Source organism: Paracoccidioides lutzii (assembly GCF_000150705.2).
Source record: "Paracoccidioides lutzii Pb01 unplaced genomic scaffold supercont2.13, whole genome shotgun sequence".
NCBI lineage: Eukaryota > Fungi > Ascomycota > Eurotiomycetes > Onygenales > Ajellomycetaceae > Paracoccidioides > Paracoccidioides lutzii.
The window spans coordinates 139,828-160,696 of NW_015440959.1; the positions used below are offsets into that span (position 1 = coordinate 139,828).

At 48.0% G+C, this 20,869-nt stretch overlaps 10 protein-coding genes across 10 annotated transcripts; 4 read left to right on the top strand and 6 right to left on the bottom strand.

Annotated features, from left to right (window-relative positions):
• Positions 1 to 66: 66 nt before the first annotated feature.
• Positions 67 to 279, bottom strand: PAAG_11970 (hypothetical protein; the record flags this gene model as incomplete). Its single annotated transcript, XM_015847527.1, has 1 exon — positions 67 to 279. One exon carries the CDS (start codon positions 277 to 279, stop codon positions 67 to 69), a length of 213 nt encoding a protein of 70 aa, XP_015702830.1.
• Positions 280 to 2,530: 2,251 nt separating this feature from the next.
• On the top strand, positions 2,531 to 4,884 carry PAAG_05009 (hypothetical protein; the record flags this gene model as incomplete). The annotated part of the gene is made up of 5 exons (XM_015845441.1): positions 2,531 to 2,558; positions 2,609 to 2,939; positions 3,037 to 3,226; positions 3,273 to 3,481; positions 4,464 to 4,884. The coding sequence occupies 5 exons, from the start codon at positions 2,531 to 2,533 to the stop codon at positions 4,882 to 4,884; spliced, it is 1,179 nt and encodes a 392-aa protein (XP_015699667.1).
• Positions 4,885 to 5,276: 392 nt separating this feature from the next.
• PAAG_05010 (kinase domain-containing protein) lies at positions 5,277 to 6,519 on the bottom strand (the record flags this gene model as incomplete). Its single annotated transcript, XM_002792828.2, has 2 exons — positions 5,277 to 5,947; positions 6,012 to 6,519. The coding sequence occupies 2 exons, from the start codon at positions 6,517 to 6,519 to the stop codon at positions 5,277 to 5,279; spliced, it is 1,179 nt and encodes a 392-aa protein (XP_002792874.1).
• A 1,211-nt stretch (positions 6,520 to 7,730) lies between these two features.
• Positions 7,731 to 8,385, top strand: PAAG_05011 (hypothetical protein; the record flags this gene model as incomplete). Its single annotated transcript, XM_002792829.1, has 2 exons — positions 7,731 to 8,101; positions 8,160 to 8,385. 2 exons carry the CDS (start codon positions 7,731 to 7,733, stop codon positions 8,383 to 8,385), a joined length of 597 nt encoding a protein of 198 aa, XP_002792875.1.
• A 1,143-nt stretch (positions 8,386 to 9,528) lies between these two features.
• PAAG_05012 (hypothetical protein) lies at positions 9,529 to 10,626 on the bottom strand (the record flags this gene model as incomplete). The annotated part of the gene is made up of 2 exons (XM_015845442.1): positions 9,529 to 10,386; positions 10,558 to 10,626. 2 exons carry the CDS (start codon positions 10,624 to 10,626, stop codon positions 9,529 to 9,531), a joined length of 927 nt encoding a protein of 308 aa, XP_015699668.1.
• A 284-nt stretch (positions 10,627 to 10,910) lies between these two features.
• PAAG_05013 (hypothetical protein) lies at positions 10,911 to 12,126 on the top strand (the record flags this gene model as incomplete). The annotated part of the gene is made up of 2 exons (XM_002792831.2): positions 10,911 to 11,287; positions 11,376 to 12,126. 2 exons carry the CDS (start codon positions 10,911 to 10,913, stop codon positions 12,124 to 12,126), a joined length of 1,128 nt encoding a protein of 375 aa, XP_002792877.2.
• Positions 12,127 to 13,234: 1,108 nt separating this feature from the next.
• On the bottom strand, positions 13,235 to 13,843 carry PAAG_05014 (50S ribosomal protein Mrp49; the record flags this gene model as incomplete). The annotated part of the gene is made up of 1 exon (XM_002792832.2): positions 13,235 to 13,843. One exon carries the CDS (start codon positions 13,841 to 13,843, stop codon positions 13,235 to 13,237), a length of 609 nt encoding a protein of 202 aa, XP_002792878.2.
• Positions 13,844 to 14,502: 659 nt separating this feature from the next.
• PAAG_05015 (leucyl-tRNA synthetase) lies at positions 14,503 to 18,098 on the top strand (the record flags this gene model as incomplete). Its single annotated transcript, XM_015845443.1, has 4 exons — positions 14,503 to 14,577; positions 14,639 to 17,136; positions 17,199 to 17,397; positions 17,478 to 18,098. 4 exons carry the CDS (start codon positions 14,503 to 14,505, stop codon positions 18,096 to 18,098), a joined length of 3,393 nt encoding a protein of 1,130 aa, XP_015699669.1.
• A 472-nt stretch (positions 18,099 to 18,570) lies between these two features.
• Positions 18,571 to 19,185, bottom strand: PAAG_11971 (hypothetical protein; the record flags this gene model as incomplete). The annotated part of the gene is made up of 1 exon (XM_015847528.1): positions 18,571 to 19,185. The coding sequence occupies one exon, from the start codon at positions 19,183 to 19,185 to the stop codon at positions 18,571 to 18,573; it is 615 nt and encodes a 204-aa protein (XP_015702831.1).
• A 43-nt stretch (positions 19,186 to 19,228) lies between these two features.
• PAAG_11972 (hypothetical protein) lies at positions 19,229 to 20,671 on the bottom strand (the record flags this gene model as incomplete). Its single annotated transcript, XM_015847529.1, has 1 exon — positions 19,229 to 20,671. The coding sequence occupies one exon, from the start codon at positions 20,669 to 20,671 to the stop codon at positions 19,229 to 19,231; it is 1,443 nt and encodes a 480-aa protein (XP_015702832.1).
• Between the last annotated feature and the right edge of the window lie 198 nt (positions 20,672 to 20,869).

A 20,869-nucleotide genomic window follows, 5' to 3' on the forward strand; every position in this document is an offset into this window, starting at 1 on the left:
CTGAGGACTTTGAGGTAGGGTAGGGATCTTGACTTTTCGTTGCAGATCGCGAGATGTTCTCCTTCTCTACCCACCTGCGCCAATGGCCCGTTTGCCAGCAGCCCGTTGCCCAGTTGCCAGTTGCCAGTTGCCAGTTGCCAGTTGACCCAGTTGACCCAGTTGACCCAGTTGACCCAGTTGACCCAGTTGCCCTGTTTGTTCCCTGCTGTCCCTGTGGTCCCTGTGGTCCCTTGTGGTCCCTTGTGGTCCCTGTTGCCCTGTCGCCCCGGAGTCATCCATTCCTTTCTTTGCCTGTTTTCTTCCAACGCACAAGGGCTTGGGGGCTCGATCGGGGTTAGCGCATGGCTGTTGTAACGGTACCTTACCGGGCTTGGCGGCCCGGGGTTCGCTTTTGGCCCGGGGTCAGCCTTACACAGCGTACGGGTACGGCTTGTTTTGCTTTGTTGCTGCTTAGTCAAGCTGCCAGCGAAACAACCAGCAAACTTTCAGGCGGCGGACCCTTCCGAGTCGAGAAAGAACTCGAACCCTTACCGTCGGGTGTTGTCTTGTTAAACAACAAATACACACAAGTCTCCTCTTCACCTTACATTTTATATTTATTACCCAACTGCCCACGTCCTTGGATGGTAGTTAACTTAGTGCAGTGAATGAAAGTTCCGAGCTGGTTGGAGTTGGATCACATGACATGTAAATTGGATGTCATGTGACTTCTACGAAGCCCCGATTTGGACCCCCGAGGAAGAAGGGAGTTGGGTTGTGCAAACAGGACACCAAATCGGCCAACGCTGCTACTGCATCTCTGCGACGATTCGAAATCATTCTCTATCCTAAGACTTGGGGTATATCGCATCATGGGGAGTTTGCCCTCGTAGGGTTTAGCGCCACCCAGATCGGGTAAGGGCCCATGTCGCCGCTTTCTAGACTATATAAACCTCCTCCTCCCGCCGCTCGAACATCTCCCCTCCATCTTCCCTATTTTTTCCCCTTTCTTTCCTCACGATGCTCTCCCCTCTCTCCCTGTCTCCTTCTTTCTGGCTCCACCGTCGGTGTCACGCGGCTCAGCGGCGCCGCAGCTGAACAGTTCTAGGCCCATTGATCGTTTCCACTTCCCCTTCCCCGATGCAACATCGCAAACACCGACGGTCCAATCTTAGACCGTGTGGAAATTGAGGCATGCTACTGGGGCGGTTTGGGGTGCGACAATTCGTGGCTGGCTGCGGTGATTCCCTTCTTTTGCCGCCTCATTTTCCCGTCGCATCCAACAACAACTACTGGATGGTTTTCCGAACTCAAAGATAGCAGTGCTATTTGAGTGATTTGTCATTTTGGGACCTGTGGTTTTTATTTTACTTGCCTATTACCCGTCTCTGCTGTGTGGCTTCTACTTGTTGCCCTTGATCTTGTATCCTCTTTTCCCAATAGCGCAAAGTTCGGTGTTCCACCGTCATTGTGGAGATTGCGATGTACGGCTGGTGACCATTCCTTCAGATTGCGCGCCGCCAAAGAGAACATCCCACACATCAAGTACAATGACTACCTTACTACACCCCAGAAATTACGTGTCGGCTTCGGGCCTCCCCTGTTCAGCTGAAAAAGCAAGGACACGCAATCTTTTGTGTCACCGATTAATCAGGCATTGTTGCTAAAAGGGGCAGGGATTTCGCCAGTCTTCCTTGGTCTCGGCTCTACTCTGCTATGATCCATGCTCAGGTGGTGCGTGGACGGGCAGAAGTTGCTCCGTAACACTCAGCTGTATCCTCCGTGAGAGGGGCGCTTCCGGCTTTCGTTGGCTCCTTAGTTTGGGGTCGCTGCTCGTACTGCGAGGATATGTAAGGCAGATCCTGCAGCGGCGGGCATGGAAACGGAAAATGGATGGTTGATCTGCAACCGTAGCAGTGCATTTTGTCACAACAAGGCGGAGTTGGTATCGACGGCGTTCCCTGTTGGTTCTCCAGAGCTCACAGCGAGCGTGGATGCTTTGCAGCCTGAGTGGTACTTGATCACCGAGATGATATTGTCTGGTTGACAGTGGTGGACAGGGGGCAATTTTTTTTTTTTTTTTTTTTTTTTTTTTTTTTTTTTTTTTTTTTTTTTTTTTTTTTTTTTTTTTTCCTCTACCCATCGCCGCGCAGGCGGCAGAAAATGCCAGACGCAAAAGAAGGAGAATTACGCATGAATTACGGCGCTTTTGGTCCACCCTTACTGGCAGCAGTGAGATCTCTGGATATTACGGGCGACAACCATTCTAATGAGGCTCCCTGGACTGGGAGCGGCTGAGGAGTCGCATGCGTTGAGGGGAAATTGAGGATAGAAGCCAGAAAAGGAAGGGAAGCGTTGCTTCTTCAGGCACTCCATGTCGGACCTGCAAATGGATAAAAGGCGCCTTTCTTCCTCATCCAAGACCGTCTGCTCCACGATTGAGTTACCCATTCGGCGTAACAGGCCATAATTTGCATCTTTTCTCTTTTGCAGAGATGTCTTTTTCGCTTTCCCCCTGACTTTCGTCCAGAAGGTCCTCGTGCACCGAAAAATGCGACGCCAGATGAACGAAATTCCAGGTAGGTACAAGCGCTCTGGGTCGCAATCGAGACCTAGTTCTGATTCCCAGTGTTTTTGATCAAGATTCCTCAACGAGCTTCTGTGATCCCCAGAGCTTCGCAGATTCGAACCCTCTCTACTGTGGACCAATTTCCGCAGCGGATACCACGCCGACATCATTCTCCCTCTCGCTCGGTTGATACAGAGCCTGGATCTTCGCCCGACAACCCAATCGATCTAGAGAATGTTATGGATCAAGAACACGACACTCAGCCTCTCAACGAAGATCGAGGAGCTGAACACCTGGATGGCGATACTGAGCCTGAGAGCAATAGTGAGACTGGAACTGGAAGAGATGTTGAGAATATGCCGCTGCGGGACGCGGAGAGGGAGACGGACCCGTAAGTGCAGGAGCAATCAGGCCCCTGCCCGACGGAACCCGTACAGCAATCTCTGGAGGAAATAGCGGCCATGACGAGCGAAGGCGAGCTTTTCTAGCACCATTGGTTCCAGAGAGTCATATCCTGACGGTCACAGAGTGTCTTACACGGGCACGGTCAGCGAGGGCAGTGACAAGGAGAACGTTGAACCGCTACTATCTCTTCCCACTAAGCTCGCCGATGATGTCTCCGTGGATGGGCCCTTGAAGGAGACACCTACTACAGTCAGCGAGTCCCCTTCAACCTGCGTCAGTCCAGACCCGGGCAGCCCTCATATTCCTCATGTGCCGCAAGGCTGGAGACGGGTGCCTTGAATATCTTCTGTGGGCACCGGCATGGTGGACAGAGGATGAGTTGGCACAGATTGCTCCAGATCAGCTCAAGCAATACAAGGAGAAATTAGACATCGGGAGTGGGAGCAGGGGTTCCCAGGTGAGGAAGCGGGCGGCGTCCCATTCTCCACAGGTCAGGAGATCATCACGGACGAAGAAGCCGCGACAGTGGTAAGGACGGTAGCGGAAGAGAAACTTTGTTTCCTTGAAATAGTGTGTACGGTTAATCTCAACATTAGATCCTTCAAACCATATATATATATAGCCTATTCTTGTTATCACCATTGACCACATCCATGTGAATGCATTGCTACCCGTCTCCCCGACAAGATTAACCCTGACTGGAGCCCGTGCCCTTCGCATCCAATCATTTCTATGCATAGAATCTCCGTACCCCTATGCACACCTCATAATCTCGCTGAAACCCGTAGGGCTCACTATGATATTTGGAAAACCACGCTTTCCATGGAGAGCTACGCTGTTCTTGCGCTCCTCACAGAGTGAATGCCAGCGGTTGGGAAGGCTCGCTAGGGTGCTGAGGACCCCTCCAACGGGGCTGAAGCACAAAGGGTCAAAGGTCAAAGAGACATTAATATGCCGAGTGATGATGCCAGTTGCATGGCTTGAATAGATTCATTCAATTATTTGAATAGAATCAATAGCAATTTTTGTCCTCTATTCTGACTAGTTTTCTGCATCGTAAGTGTACCCTAGTCTGAGAATATGATCCGAAGCAGACGAATTGCCCCAGCCATCTGCTGCCCCATAATTGAATATTATCTTACTAAGCTAGTCGAATAATGCAAATTTGGCCGGGTGTTGTATGAGATATTAGGATATACTTCATGGATATTTTTCATACTTTGTCACCCACTCTCCAGCATCGCTCAAAGCCCTGGATTGGTCCCGAATATGGGTAAGCGATTGGTGCCCTTCAGCATTTATAATCCCACTCAGAGCCACATCACCATCAAGTAGATCCTGTTATGCCTAGCTCGTTGTTATCGAACGCCACTCACTAATTTTCTTGCGGTTCTATTTTGAATTGCACTGCTGAAGGCCCTGCTAGCCATTGCAGGGCTCGCCTTCAAGAAGCCAAGGTCCAGCCTTGCGAGTTGGGCTGGGTCTATCTATCTATCTATATAACTACCAGCGCCGGTAACCCTCGCCGACCGTCCATTCATCGCATGCTGGCTCGCCATCTGATCAAGAAAGTGGATGAACTACAGAGTTCAAACCAAAATTTGTGCGAGATAAACGCGAAGATAATGGAAGCAAATGGAGCACTTCAGAATTCGATTATTGAGATCCGCACCATATGTAACACTCTTAGCGAAAAGACTGCTAAGATGGAAGAAACAATCTCCAGCATATCCAGCCCAACTGCATCGACCTGGGCCTCCCTGGTAACCTCATCCGTGGGATCCTCGCCCCCAGCTGGGGCCAGCGAAAGCCAACAGAACAATATACCAGCAACTCATTCTAGAAATACGCTATCTCATGCTTCATCGGCAGGCACTCCCTCACTGGTCATTTTGTGCACGAATACCTGTATAATCTGCCACCCGATATAGTTGTCAGGTCCTACATAGACATGAGAGGTGTTGGGCCTATTTCGCAGTATTTTATTCAGAGAAATATGCCAGACCACCCACATATTCGAACGAAGTTTGCACTAGGATTGTAGTTGTGAATGAACTGTGATTACAGTGTGGCCACATATGTTGATTGTTCACTTCAGATTCATTGTGACAAGCATTAAAAAAATATAGTTTACATGTATGTATTTCATGACAGACTCTCTAAATACAAAGTACGCAGTACGTAACCGAAAAAGCTTGCGTTCACATTCTTGAAGCAAAAAAGACGATCCCTTCAGGAGAAAGAAAAGTAAAAAAGAGAAACCCCAGAGCATGCAAGAAAGAAACAACAACGCAGCACAGGAAGTCAAGAGAATAATATAACATCAACAACCATACTTGTCCATGATAGCTCTGAATGAAGGGTCCCGCAGAAGCTGTGTTGCGGTCAGACGTTTCTCTGGGCAGTAAGTAAATACTCTAGACATAATGGAGTGCACATGTTTTCGCTCAATTGGATCAGCTTCGGGACAAAAGTATGCAATTGTTGATGCAAGTTCATGATTTGGATCGGGTATTTTATGCTGATCATACCAGGAATCAAGGCCTCCAGATTGAGTGTAAAGGCCCTTCCATTGCTCAGGTAGTGGACCCAAACATCTGACGATACCAGTTATTATTCCACCCTTAAGCCAGGTAGGGAAAGGCGGATGGCCAAGGTAAAGCTCTGCGAAGATGACCATGTAACTCCACATGTCGCAGGCAAGACTTGGATCTTTCCTATGAAATCGATCTGGGGAGCAAAATTGCATAGGCGGATAGCCGTGTTGAGTCACGGGGTCGCCAAGTTTCATCGCCAGACCAAAGTCACTGAGATAGAATTCCTCTGTGCGTAAGTCCTCAGGGATCTGAATGGGCCGAACAAGCTCTCCCTGCTTCCAGAGGTCGACGAATGGTATGATCTGCTTTAATGGCCGACCGAGTGTCTTGTATTTAGCACTCCTGTTGAGATTGTGGAGAGGAACCATCCCCCACATACAATTCCTCTCATTCAAATCTATTAAATATGCATTAAAAATGCGCATCAACAGGAAAGAGAGTGGGAGGCAGAGTTAACTCACCGCGGTGTACAATTCTGGCTTTGTGTAAACTTTCCACTGCTTCTAGCAATTGCTTAGCAGCGGACATGCGAGTGGTCATGGACATCTTTCTCAGGATAACAGGGTAAAGGCATGGGCCCATCAAGGGAAACACTAGGACCCGGTGATGACACTTGTCTCCAGGGAGTAGAAAGGTCGCCAAATATGTCACCAGGTGAGAGGTGTCCTGTACATTCTGAAGGATTTCATCCTGCATGCGGATTTCATTTTCTTCCCATTCCCCCGAAGACATGACTTTGAGGGCTACATCCCTCTTATCCTGAAGGTCATGGGCCATCCAGACGGTGGAGAAGCCTCCAGAGCCGATTTTGTGCTCTATCAGGTATCTCTCATTGAGCACTTCTCCGACACAAATGGGATAGAAGACATGTGGAGTTTCCTTTATATCGTACTTTTGCCAGGGCTCGACAACCTCTTCGAGGTCAAGTTCCTCGTCCTCAGTGCTCACAAAGTCGCCGAAGTCTGCCATGTCATTGCCCTTGGGGTATTGGGGTTGCTGCTGCTGTATCGATGCCAGAGGGGGTGACGGTGGAGTTGTTCAGGGAGTAAGGCGAGCGAGCATGTCATCGCGGGTTTGGTAGCCACAAAGAAGAAAGCCGCACAAACGCTTAAAGCTACTCGCGGGAGATATAGTAAAGGGAGAAGAGGCTGAATATGTACTTTTTTTTTTTTCGTACTGTACTGGTATTAATATTGTTGATTCTATCAGGTGACCTTGAACCTCGAGGCCAACCTCTGTTCCCGCGAAAAGTCGTCAACTTTAAGTATCTCCCCCCTTAAATGACCAACCCCGACGCAGACTCAAACCCCATCTCCCATCTTGTCCATTCGCTCAACCTATTAGGCCCATTAGGATCACTTTCTTGCTGCCCATTTCAATCCCTACTGCATCCTTGGCACCTATTGAGGCTCTTCCGAGTTTCACTTGCCCACAACAACCTTCTGGAGATAGCACGAATGTGAATTGTGACGGTATGTCGCGCGATTCAGGTCGCTCGGGGATCTACCATTCAATTGATTCAGCCACTCAATTATGGATTCAAACCACCGAGTGAGGGTTGCCTTGCAGCCTTGCCGTGGAGATACCCTTCTATTATTAGTTCTTTGACAACTTTCTCTAAGCGCCGACTCGATTCTCTTGTACTTGACTGCGCTTTTGACCCCGATCCAGTTTGGTCTTTTTTAAGGCTATCAAGTCGACTGGATGATAACCTCCCGAGTGCACAATCATAGATGTGCTAAGGCAGCTAGCTACACCAAAGATGCCTCAGGAGGAAGGAATATAAGCTCTTGGACTATGTACGGTGGCCTGGCCAAAACCTGAGGCAAGCCAAATGCTTGCAGACCAAACATGTGCTACTCACTGAGCACAATGGCAGGGCGGCAAGCGAAACCATCTACAAAAACAGAAAGACCATCTTCTGTCAACCAACTGATTGCAAATTTCACATACTAAAATTACCCGGCTGAAAGGGTTGGTGAGTGCGAGTCTTTTCAGGCACCCTGATTAGTCTTTGCATGGCTTGCCGCTCATTCTACTGAAGTGAGGAAGAGCAGCGGCATTTGTTAACCCTGAGGCAGTGGCCCCGGGTTAGTTCAACATCTGTTGAATATATGAAGTCTGTCATTCTTCCCATCTGTCTCGAGTTTTTCCTGATTTTTATCTCTCAAACATCTCGAATGCTGTTCACTGCGAACACCCCGGCCCTTAACCTCCCAACTACTCTGGTCTTACTCCCCATTCCTGATATTCACCCTTTCGGAGAAGCCCTCTTCCTTTCCTACTCTCCCCCATTAGTGTTGGGAGACCTATTCGCTTCCGCTAGCCTTCAACAAAAATCCCTAACCATGTCCTTTCCCAATCATCTTCCCGCCGATTCCTACGAGGGCACGATCGATGGCATTACCGTCAAATGGGGCCCTAACGCAATTACCAACCTGCCTGACAATGCCAAAGTATTCAAAGTGGATCAGGCCGCCTTGAAAGATGCCACTGAGCAGGTGGCTTATGCGAGTGCTAAACGACTTGGGAAAACCGGAGTTCGCATCATGTGTGCCGTTATCCATGTTCTAATCTATTATTAGTCCAGTATCCTAACTGTCTCTTAGGGGTTCGTTTCATAACACGACGACCGTCACCGCAACCGGTGAGAAACTACCAGACGAGTGTCATTGCTCGATTTCGATGACCCCAGGTCAAGCCAAGGTCCATATTTACGTTGATCTCACCGATGGGGTAGCGCTCCACGACATGGAAGTGCTAGGAGAAAGCGTAATTCTGCGCGGCAAGTCTACCCCGGACCCAACTCTGTCCATAGGCATCTATCCTTCATAGTGACAGCCATGGATTGTGCACTCAAGTGAAGGTGACATGGCATCAAAGACAAGGTGCAGATTATCATTGTTTGGAAGTGGTTATGCCCTATTTGAAATCTGTATTAAATGTAGAGAGGCATAAGTTAATGGCCTCTACTAAACCAGATCTGTCGTCATGAAGTGACGTCCCGAAAGTAGTTGGGAAAATAAATAAATAAGTAAAAAAGGGAAAAAAAGCAAAGCAATGCTGTAACTGTCTCAAGTCACAGCTTTCTGCCACTGACAGAATAGCATCAGCAACTAAGAGAGATAACAATTTTTGTCAGTTTGGAGGAAAATGGCGAGTTGGTCTGCAATTTAAGTCGAGTGAGGCTATGTTGCATGTTCTTAATCTCAATGTTGATCAAGGATAAACACAAAGTGTTTCTGGAAGGGTGACCAGACAGGTTCGCTATGTATGGGAGCCATTTTCGGAGCCACCTGTTATGGTAGCCTAAATGCGGGGCCTCCCAAGTAAGTTCTGATCATGTTCCAAAAAAGAATTGTGGAAATTCGCAAATTTAAACCCCTGACCCAGGTTCCCCGTACAGGGTGAGGGCAGAGCGAAGTGATAATCGCGTCCGGCGATGCTAAGCCACGTATGCGATGCCAAATAATTATCCCTTCAAAGGATGCGTCTTCTGCAGGTTTCTACGTTTTCTGATAATGTTTGTAATAATCTAAACTGTTTAAATTATATTTGATGAAAAGGCAGTTTTCTTCAATCATCCATAAATGCGCGTTCTTACTCTACTCGTTTATCCTATCGCGTGCCGCTGTTCCTCATTACTTTGGAGACATGGAGATCACAGTTGCAGACAGTGTTATTCTCGACGCAATGCCGGTCTGCTCGCTCCCGTCCAAAAATTGAGCCATTGTTCGCTATGACCAGGCGAATATACATGCAGCAGCTGACCTTGCCGGACAGCTTGGCTGGGGATATCGTGATGCTATAAAAGGTTAAAATTAGACGCGATTCTGGGTACATGACTCGTGCAAAAGTATAGTGACAAAGGAGAAATGTGGAAAGAAGTTCGGCTTGACCAGCAAGCCAGATACAGCTAAGGCAGTTCGCTACAGCTCAAAGATTGATCCCATGTATCAAAGCGGCATGATCTTTGAATTAGGCGATGCCCCGCACATTCTCTGAACAGACTGGATGAGGACATGGAAAACAAGCATCCGAGGCCAGATAGCGGAGGTGGCAATCGTACACATGTCTCCGCATCTTTTCTGTACGTGAGAATGAATACGGACTGAAATTGCATGCCCACTGTTCATTCCCAAGACAGAACAGGCATTGAGTGGCTGGACAGATCATCGGAAATATATCAACGTCTATCGGCTTGAGCTCCCCTTTCAAGGTTACGAGGTCGCCAAGTGAAGCCTTCTGCTTGTAAGGAACCCCCTGCAGGCCACAGAGCGCGGTCCAGTCACGGATGACCTGCACCCGACGACCGTGGAGCTCACATGTTTTATGGACAGAGCTACTAAGAGGCTGAAAGAGGCTACGTGCGAGGCAGGCTCGTTCAGCAGACGCGAAGCGAACATCATCCGCGTCCTCAACGTTGAGATCATCGGGCAGAGATAATCCCAGAAGCTGATGTTCAATCTCAATGGTGTCAATCTGCGCGAAAAACCGTTCGCGGATCTCGTCCCTCGCACATTTCCTCAGGAATCGTCTCTCACTCTGGATGGTTTGAGCCTTTGGGACGGATCCGTATTGGCATTTCATATCACTTACCAGATTCTGCTTTTGTCGGCCGAGTTCGATAAGACAAGGGTGCTGGTCGATGGTAGATTTCTGTTCATCCGTCAAGTCCTTTTGGACCCTTGGGTCCCATGTCAAGTTCATCATTCCCACAGCACGGATGACCAATTCGCGAGCCGGACATCCAAGATATGCAGACTCAACATCCCGCTTCACCTTCTGCGAGATGTAGTAGCGTTCGAAGATGTCGGCCCGTGAATGGCCGAGCACCTGGTTCCGCTAACAGGCAGGCTCCTGTCAAAATGCAAAACGTTATGTGTATCTCCAGCGGCAATGGTGATAGGGGCGTCAGTGCCCTCAAATTGGGGCTCTCTGTATGATCAGAAGATATGCGCGGCATAGCATTCAACTGTAGTTTCCAATGATTAATCCGTGGGTTACACAACTACCAGCATCATATTCTTCGCACTGAGGGGAAAAAACTGTTTGAGCATAGTTCTTGTTTGACATAGTGGTTCATTCGTGATCAACTATCCTTATTTGAGGTCGGAGTTTGGACAAGAAAACGTAGTCATGTGATTCCAATCTTCACCCAAGCAACATCGAACTTGAGGATATTCTGGCAACAACCGATTTAACTTGGAACGTTAACGTCGAATCCCCTTGACAATAAGTCAAAATCCTGCTCAATACGCAGCCCACGACGGGTGGTCTCAGCCACTGTCAGCCCAGTGGTATCGGGAAAATCATAAATATATCCCCAGACACTCCTGCCCCCGAATAGTTGTCCCTCAATGGCACCGCGAATAAATATTCCCCCTATTACCCGGGCCATTCTCAGCGCCATCTGCGCCCTATCCTTTCTGAACGGCGTTGCCAGATGGAGAAAATATGAAGGCTCACCAGGCGCACCGATTCCCTATTTGACATTGGTCCCGTCTAATTTTCTATTTTATCCCTGGACGCTCTTGACCGCGACCTTCCTGGAGCAGAACATTTTAACCGTCATAATTACTGGTGCGACGGTGCTTTATGGTGGGAAATATCTGGAACGGGCCTGGGGATCTCGGGAGTTTGCGAAATTTATTCTTGTCGTTGCGTTGATGCCGAATGTTGTTATGGTGTTCCTTTACATACTCTGGGCGGGGATTACATCAAATTCCGGGGTTGCGTACGTTTTCCCACTCTTCGCCTCTGGAACATTTATTTTCTTTAATACAAAGCCTGTTGTTAACTTATGTACTTTGCTTTCTCCACAGTGCTAAGGGAATATCTGGCGGTATATCAATACAAGCCGCCTTCCTCGTAGCCTTCAATCAGCTAGTCCCGGAACACACGGTAACGATTCTAAAAGGCCTCGTGAAAATGCGCGTCAAGCATTTCCCAGCCCTCTTCCTCCTCCTCAATGCCATTGGCGGCCTCATACTCGGAACCGACGTCGCACTGAATCTAAGCTGGCTCGGCCTTCTCTCCAGCTGGACATATCTCCGCTTCTATAAACGCCAACCAGATCTCTCCGGCACCTCAACCAACGGCCACGGAATCAAGGGAGACGCCAGTGAAACTTTCGCCTTCGCCAACTTCTTCCCAGACGCCATTCAGCCCGCCATCTCCTTCGTCACGGATAAGATATACTTGTTTCTCATCACCGTTCGTATCTGCACGCCCTTCTCAGACGAGGATATCGCATCAGGCAACGAGCGGGCGATGGCACGTGGCGAGGCAGGACTTCCCAGTTTCATGAACAATGGCAGGATGGGTGGCGGGAGGGGTACGGGTAAGCGGGAGGAAGCTGAGCGACGCAGAGCGCTTGCGCTAAAGGCTCTGGATCAACGGCTTCAGGCAGCTACGGGGAACAGGCCGTCACAGACATCTGCAAGTGCGGGTCCGGCGCATTCAACTCCACCACCACAACAGCAACGACAAACATCGCCGCAGCCAGCAGCCCCGTCTGTTGCCCCTGGACAGAGCATGTTGGGTGAAACGAACTATACGCCAGACCATTCGTAATGAGAAAACGGACCCAAAACAAAATGTTCAATAATCAAGTCGCTGACTTTTTTCACATCTTGTAGCTACCTTATGTTTCCCTGCATGTGAATGGAAATGATGGCTCTACTTTATGAATTCTCTTCTTACACTTATTCTCGGACTCCTGCCCATTTTTGCGAGCATAGAGGATAAAGGTAGGGAATGATTCCAGCCCTATTATCCTTCAGCCCGTGGCAAGTTAGTTGGGAGGGGGATTTGAGGTTTGGATTTGTGCCTTGCTCGAATCTCATGTGTATATTCTTTCACCCCCTTACTCTTGCTTCTGTGTATCCCTCCCCTCATGACATGACCTCGGGCAACCTTTTGCCGTAACATTCCCCACTATATTATCCATTTCCATGCACCTTAACCTTATGGATCATTTCATTTTAAACGACTTTTCTAGACGAAAGGGTTATCATTGCTTCATTTTCATTTTCATTATTATTTTTTATTTCATTTTTTTCAATTTCAACGCCCTGCCTTTTTTCCTCTTCCCTTTGGTGACCATATTGGAACGTGTCTGCTTTCTCAGCGGCTTCAAACACTGGATTCACTCCCCCTTTTTTTTTTTTTTTTTTTTTCCTCCTTTCTTTCTCCCTTCTATCATGATTGTATTAGGGTATGATGCTGGCGATGGTGATGGCGTTCTTTGTTATTGATATAGCATTGTATTCTTCAATATTTAATCCATGTTCCTTGAAAATCGAAACACCCTCCCGCCCACCCCCCAACACGTTAGTATTTGCTGATGGTATTTCCGGCAGCCTAGTCAACGTCAAAATATCCCAGATTTCATACGGCGTGTGCCGATATTCATGCTACAGCATATCCTGGAATTCTGATTTATTTATCGTCCTATACATCGTCCTATACACGTATATTTAATAAGTGAGATCATCGACCCCTCTGATTGGGAACGAGAATGCAAAACGTCAATTAAACATCTTTTAACTCCTTACCGCCCAAAAAACAGAAAAAGACCAGAAAGTTACACTTGAAATGAGTCTGTAATGAACAGCTTAGATGGAAGGAAACAGGGAAAGGCGGGTTTGTACACCCTCCTTCATAATCCCCAACAGAGTCTCTATGCTTGCTCCCTCAGTTTCTTCAAATCCTCTCTCGAAGCCTCAAGCAATTTTTCCTGATCCTTGATCATCTGTCTATTCTCCGCCACCCTCTTGCGATCCAAATCACTCAACTCCCTTTGACGTTTCACCTTTTCGATCTCCGCCTGATCCTCCGGTGAGATCGGGATCTCCTCCACGCCAGTCATCAGTTTGAAGTCCTCCCAGATACGCCCAATCGTCTTCCTCTTTAAATTAATAGTCCTTACTATTTCCCACTCAGCCGGAGGTGGTGCGAAGGAATCTGATAGTTGCTCTTCTCCCTCTAGTTGAGGAGGGGGGGGGGGAGGTGTAGGTGTTGTTTGTCCGCTGGCTTCGGCAACCGCTTTGTTATTGAAGTATAACGATAGGATGGCCGGTCCTTCTTGTGACTTTGTCTGTTTCACGGTTATGAAAAGCGCTGGGTTGTGGTATTTTAACCTGGGAAGGCAGATACGCCAGAATTTCCGCGCGCCTCCGTGGCCTTCGTAGACTTTGCGGGCGTAGGTGATATGAATACGGGTTAAGGGGAGAAATCTGGGGTTAGAGGAGGGTTTGGGGAGTATGGCGGCACCGAGTCCAACTCGCATATTTAACAGCTAAGATGCGGGAGGCATCTATTAGTATTTTCTTTCCATATATCATTCCGTGGATCAGGTTATGATTAACGGTGACGGGAAGCGTGGTAGTTTTGACAGTGTAAAAGTGACGTGGAAATCCGGGAGATTAAACGGAAAATCTATCTACCTTCTACAGGACAAGAAGGAAATTGTCAGTAATGTATCTTCCATAGAACAAATTTAGGTGCTTCAATTAGGTGAATATATGCTGTCTTCAACTGACCTCTCTTAGAATTCGCATCCGCTTCACGAGGGACACCATGATGCCGGCTGCTCCGCTTCCTCCACAAAAATACGGTCCTTGAAGGCAGTGACTAAATAATTGGGAAAATTGCGATGAGCACCGTGTGAGGCAATCGTCGTCAATTGGTGTTAGCCAAAAATTGACAGCTCTTGAATGCACACATCTGTATATCGAAGTTTTTCAACGATGGATCGGATAATATAAAGTCCTGACAGCTTGGCCGAGCCCGGAAAATGTGCTTAGTCAGCAACGATTGGGCTCCGCTAATTTTTGATGCGATGTGAAAAACACCGACCGACCATGAGAAGACTCGAACTTCGCAACATATCAAACTTTACTGCACCTAACTTTTAAATTGTTCTTTGATTCTTCTTACCTGGGAACTATGGCCGCAGCTGCAGCTGCAGCTGCAGCGCTGGATGCCAGCAATAGCGCTAAAAATACACTGAAGCTTGAGAATGTGAATGGACTCTGCCCCGCAGCATGAGTCGAGGAGGTCACTGCTAATATGAATGGTTTAGACGGACAAAAGAGACACCCTCATCGCGATTGAGAAGAAATACCAGGCGCAATGGAAGGCGAACAAGGTCTTCGAAGTCGATGCCCCCTCGATATCCGAAATCCCTCCGGACTCGATCTCCCCTGCAGACCTCAGGGAAAAGTTCCCAAAATTCTTTGGCACCATGGCATACCCATATATGAATGGAACTTTGCATGCGGGCCACAGTTTTACTGCTAGCAAAGTAGAGTTCATGGCGGGAACTGCGCGAATGGAGGGAAAGAGAGCTCTATTCCCCCTCGGTTTCCATTGCACAGGGATGCCTATCAAAGCCTGTGCTGATAAGTTGGTGGACGACATTAAGAAATTCGGGAACTTTTTCGAGAGATATACTGACGAAGATGGTGAGCCAGATGAGCCACCGGCTCCCACTCAGGAAACAAAGGAAGATCTTACTAGGTTTTCCGGGAAGAAGAGTAAAGCCGCTGCCAAGACGGTGAAGCTGAAGTACCAGTTCCAAATTATGTTGGCGTTGGGTATACCCCTTGAAGAAGTCCATAAGTTTGCGGATCCCGCTCACTGGCTAGAATTCTTCCCACCGCTGTGTGTACGGGACCTCGATAGCCTGGGAGCCAGGATCGATTGGCGGAGACAGTTCGTGACCACGGATGCCAACCCTTACTATGACGCGTTTACTCGCTGGCAGATGAATCGCCTTCACGAGCAAGGGAAAATTTTGTATGGAAACCGGTATACTATCTATTCACCCAAGGATGGGCAACCGTGTATGGACCACGACCGGACTGAGGGAGAAGGTGTTGGTCCACAAGAATATACAGCTCTGAAACTTAAGGTCAAAGAATGGTCACCAGCTGTCCAAGAGCTCGTGAAGGACAAGATTGAGGCTGACGCCAATGTGTACTTCGTGCCTGCTACTCTGCGTCCTGAAACTATGTACGGACAAACGTGCTGTTTTCTTGGTCCCAAGATAATTTACGGTCTCTACAAAGTCAGTGATAAGGAATATTATGTCGTTACTAAACGCGCTGCCTGGAATATGGCTTTCCAAGGCACATTTTTCGACAGCAGCAACTTCCCGCGAGACCAGAGCGAACTAGAGCCTGTCGTTGAAGCTCCTGGTTCGGCATTCGTTGGCACTTTGGTCAATGCGCCTCTCTCCGTTCATACTGAAGGTGTCAGAATACTTCCTATGGACACTGTGTCCGCTACCAAGGGGACTGGTGTAGTTACATCAGTGCCATCAGACAGTCCCGATGATTATGCTACTGTTGTCGATCTTTCAAAGAAAGCAGATTACCACGGCATTAAAAAGGAATGGGCTGAATTGGAGATCCTTCCTATCATTGAAACCCCCACATATGGGAGTCTTACCGCACCAACCTTGGTGAAACAACTCAAGATCAATTCACCTAAGGATACTGTTCAACTTGCAAAAGCCAAGGAACTGGCCTACTCGGAAGGATTTTACAAAGGCACAATGCTTCATGGAGAGTTTAAGGGCCAGCCTGTTCAAGAGGCCAAAGAAAAAGTCCGTCAATCTCTCTTCAAGAGTGGTGACGCGTTCCCATTCGCGGACCCCGCGGGAAAGGTAGTCAGCAGAAGCAATGACGAGTGCGTAGTAGCATACCTTGGTCAATGGTTCTTGAATTACGGCGAGAACGATCCACAATGGCAAAATGAGACTCTTGATTATGTCAAAGGGCCACTAAACACGTATTCAGAGGAGGCTCGTCACGGTTTCGAAAAGAACCTTGAGTGGCTTAATCGATGGGCGTGTGCAAGAACGTATGGGCTAGGCTCCAAACTGCCTTGGGATCCACATTTCCTGGTCGAAAGTTTAAGTGACAGTACGATCTACCAAGCATACTATACTATTGCTCACCTTCTACATGCCGATAGATACGGAAAGGAGCCGGGCCGCCTCGGTATCAAGCCTGAGCAAATGACAGACGAAATATGGGATTATGTTTTCACCAGGAGAGATTTTGGAGATGATTTGATCCAAGCAACTGGTATTAGCAAAGACGCATTGCTTACCATGCGGCGAGAGTTTGAATACTGGTATCCTCTCGATGTTCGGGTTTCGGGCAAAGACCTTATTCAGAACCATCTCACATTTTGTTTGTATGTTCACGCCGCTCTTTTCCCGCGGGAGTATTGGCCACGTTCTATAAGAGTCAATGGCCACTTGCTACTAAACGGAGAGAAGATGAGCAAGAGTACAGGCAATTTCTTGACTCTGAAGGATGCAGTGGATAAATACGGTGCGGATGCCACACGAATTGCCTTTGCGGATGCGGGTGATGCGATTGAAGACGCAAACTTTGAAGAGTCAGTCGCCAATAGTAATATCCTGCGTTTGTTTACTTTAAAGGAATGGATCGAAGAGGTCGCGAAAGATGACTCTCTCCGTACTGGGCCCGCTGATGCGTTCTTCGACAAATTGTTCGACAATGAACTGAATGTTTTAGCTCGAGAGGCAAGGAAGCATTATGCAGAGTAAGTTCGCGCTCACTCTTACTTCATTTGATACGTATTGTTAACTGGAAATCCTTCCTCAGTACAAACTTCAAACTTGCTTTGAAGAGTGCTCTCTACGACTTCACCAGCGCAAGAGACTTTTATCGGGAGTCAACCACAGCAGCTGGTATCGGCATGCACCGTGATGTGCTCTTCCGCTACATCGAGCTTCAAGCCCTTCTCCTTACTCCAATTACCCCTCACTGGTCTGAATATGTGTGGCTGGAGGTGCTCAAGAAGGTTAGTTTCTACCCGTTTCCCACTTCCATTGAGAATATATCCAAGATAGCTAATCACTTTTGTTTCACCCTCCTGAATAGCCCGATACTATCCAAAACGCCCTCTTCCCTGAGGTCCCCGGACCATCTCCCGCCCTTTCCGCCGCTCTCATATATGTCCGCACAACCGCATCGAACATCACCTCCTCGGAAGCCACCTTCGTCCGCAAACTCTCCAAAGGCAAAACCGTGAACTTCGACCCCCGCAAACCAAAGAAGCTTACCATTTTCGCCGCCAAGAAATTCCCCAGCTGGCAAGAGAAATATATTGATCTTGTCCGCGAAGCTTTCGATGCCGTCTCCCTCTCCATCAACGATAAGGAGCTCAACGGCAAAGTGAGCAAATTAGGTGAGATGAAGAAGGCCATGCCGTTCGTGCAGGGATTGAAGAAGAGATTGATTACTGCTAAGGAACAGCCGGAGACTGTCTTTAACCGGGCTCTGGGTTTTGATGAGCTCCAGGCTCTGGGTGATATGGTTGCGGGCCTTATTAGGACCACTGGGTGCAAGATTGTGGAGGTCGTGGCTGTCGAGGAGGGTGGAAAGGCTGGCGTAACATTGAATGGCGAGACCAGGGAAGGGCTGCCAGCGATTGCGGAGAATGCGGTTCCTGGACAACCTACGTTCCATTTCGAGAATATCTCTGAGGTGGATGGGGCGTGATCCCTTTTTTTATGATTTTGATTCTATTTCTTTTTGGTTTCTCACCTATTTTAAGCCTGTGAGTCGTGACTGTGCGCTTTTTAACCCCCCCCTTGTTTGTTCAGGATGGACTTCACCATAAAGGTACGTGGGGAGAAAATTAAGGAATAAATGACATTTGAAGATCTAAAAGGGTTAGTCTTAAAGAGCAAGACCATAAAACCAAGAATTAGAAGAGGATAGATTTTCATAAATGCTGGGGTAAATCTTGTCAAGTGACGAAGACCAAATTTATTCCCTCAAACAATGCTTAGATTCTATACTGAAATACATCTAACTATACAAAAATGCTGAACCCAAAAAAGGGATATAATACCGCCTAACCAACAATAAGAGCTATAAAAAATTTGCTCGTCAGATCGTTCAGTTTTGTTTATATTTTACACGTTCATAACCAAAAGAAATGTAATAATACAACGCTTTTGAAAAGCATTTAATTGCCTGACCGCTTGGCAGACCGCTTAGCCCTCTTCATAATCCTCATCGGCCTTTTTGCCCGACGTTTGGCAGATCTCTGCTGTTTCTCAAGCAAAAAAGAATACGCACACATAGGCATTCGATTCCCCACAAACTTCCCCGTTGGAGTAAATACCTCAACCTTCGGCATAAACCCAGCTTCCAGATCCTTCTTGCGCACTTGCGCAATGAGCTCTACCCACCCGCACCCTTCAATTAGAATATCCGTCGACAGAACCCGATACGGTAACGTATTTAGCAGTTTCTTTCGCTTCCTATCCAACGACAGCGACGTTGGTTTGCCATACGTCTTCGTAACATCCCCCTTAATCTCAAATACACCAGCAGATTGTATAGATTCTGCAATTCCTTCCTTGGCGATTCTCGGGACGTTGGGCACGTCACGCTGCTCTGCTTGCATGAGAATTGCCTTTTCAGTCGACGTCACGTGTGGTTGTATGGGGACAAATGGTGCGGCAAGAATGATAAATTTGTCAGCATCAGCGGGTGTGATGCGGACGAGTCCTCCACCGAGGACAAGAGATTGTTTGGGTTTCAGTGTCAGACGTTCGGGTTTTATGCGCTTTTTCATGATTAGGTCTGGTTTATAGTCGTCTTTGACAAAATCTCCTAGGCTACCCACGGGCGAGGCCGGGGAGGTCGATTACTTCACCTCTTTTTCTGCCAAAAGGGATGCGGATTGGGGACGCTGTGGTTCCAGGGAGGGAAGAGACAATGGGGAAAACGGGGTACTGAGTTACTTTCTGGGCTGGCGGTAGGAGGACGTCAACTTCTTCAATGGCTTTGCCGCCCTGGTCAGGGTCCTGGTCTTTAAATTCTCCTGGAAGAGGTAGTTCATTGTAGTGCGTGGTGGAGTCGGTGAGATTCATATTCCGCCTGTTGAGTTGTAAACTCCCATCGAACCTCCTACTGGCAGATAGTTTGGAAGGAGGTAGAGCTCTAGGGGATTTTGGGAAAACAACTTGGAGCAGGCTACTCTTCCCCACATTGGTTTTCCCAACCATCCAAACACCCCCGCCTTCTTCCCAGATTTTGTCCTTGATATCCTTCGTCCACCAGCCCCTGTGCGCGCTAACCATGTGCACGTTCCCCAGACGCACATATTTCCCTTTGGTACCTAGTGCTTCACGCATAACGTTCAATATATAGGTCATGAGATGGTCCACGAATTCCTTCTGGGAACCAAGGAGATCAGAACGTGTAATTATGAAGCTAAGAAAGGGTTTTCTAGCCCCGCCACTGTACTGTATGGTTTTCGCTCTTCGGTTTTGGGAGCGCATCTTCGCCAGGGAGAGGATTCGTCCAATATTAGGGATCAGTGACATGGGGAAGTCTGCGGCATCTACAATGTGATAGACATGGTTGTGCTTGAATGGTGATTCGGCTAGAATGTCTTGGATATATGATAATGACGGGTAGGGAATGGGAGATGCAAGGCCATGGTTTAGGAGATTGTGACATCTGTCGCAGAATGGAACCTTTATATCACTTGGCGGGGGTGTGCCTATAGGAAATGTTATGTTAGCTGGGTGCAGGCTATTCAAGGGAGTTGAGGTAGATCGCCCCTTGCCTTCGAGCCCTGTCGCAGATTGTTCAGCCAGTCCATTTTCGGCCGGCGCATCATTGATAATGCTGATATTACTGTTGCTCGATCGCACATCTTCAGCTGCAGAGCTGCATTCTTCAGGATCAGGAGAGAAGCAACGCATATACTCTTTTACAGCATTCCTGCTAAGAGAATAGAAACCAGCTTCGTCGGGAGTGACCCATTGCGAAAATGCGCCGCAGCCAGGGCATGACAATGGAAGCGACGTAGGGTCAAGTTTCGAGATGTTACTCTGGAGTGTAGCTTGCGGTGGCGTATCTGCTCCTCGGGTGGTATCTAGCGAGGTATGGAGTAATCGTCGATGCCTGCGGAATGCGTGATCTCTATGGTGATAGCGGCAGACCGCGGAGCTCCATTTCGAGGAAGCGAAATATGAAACCCGCGGGATTGGTGCAGTTAAATACCCATAGTTGATAAGTTTCCGTAATGCGGAGCCTAGATTAAGGGACATTATATGAAATTAAGATATACATATGCAAGAAAATAGAGAGATCTGTCTCGCAGCGTTGCAGTTTTGCTGCGGGGACGGAGAAAATCAAGCTGCGCATGTGGTTTTACTGGCCAGCCGTAGAAACAGCTATGAGATTGATAAGATTGATAACGTCAGATTTTCAGATCTTCATACGGCTAATTACAACTCTTCGGTTTT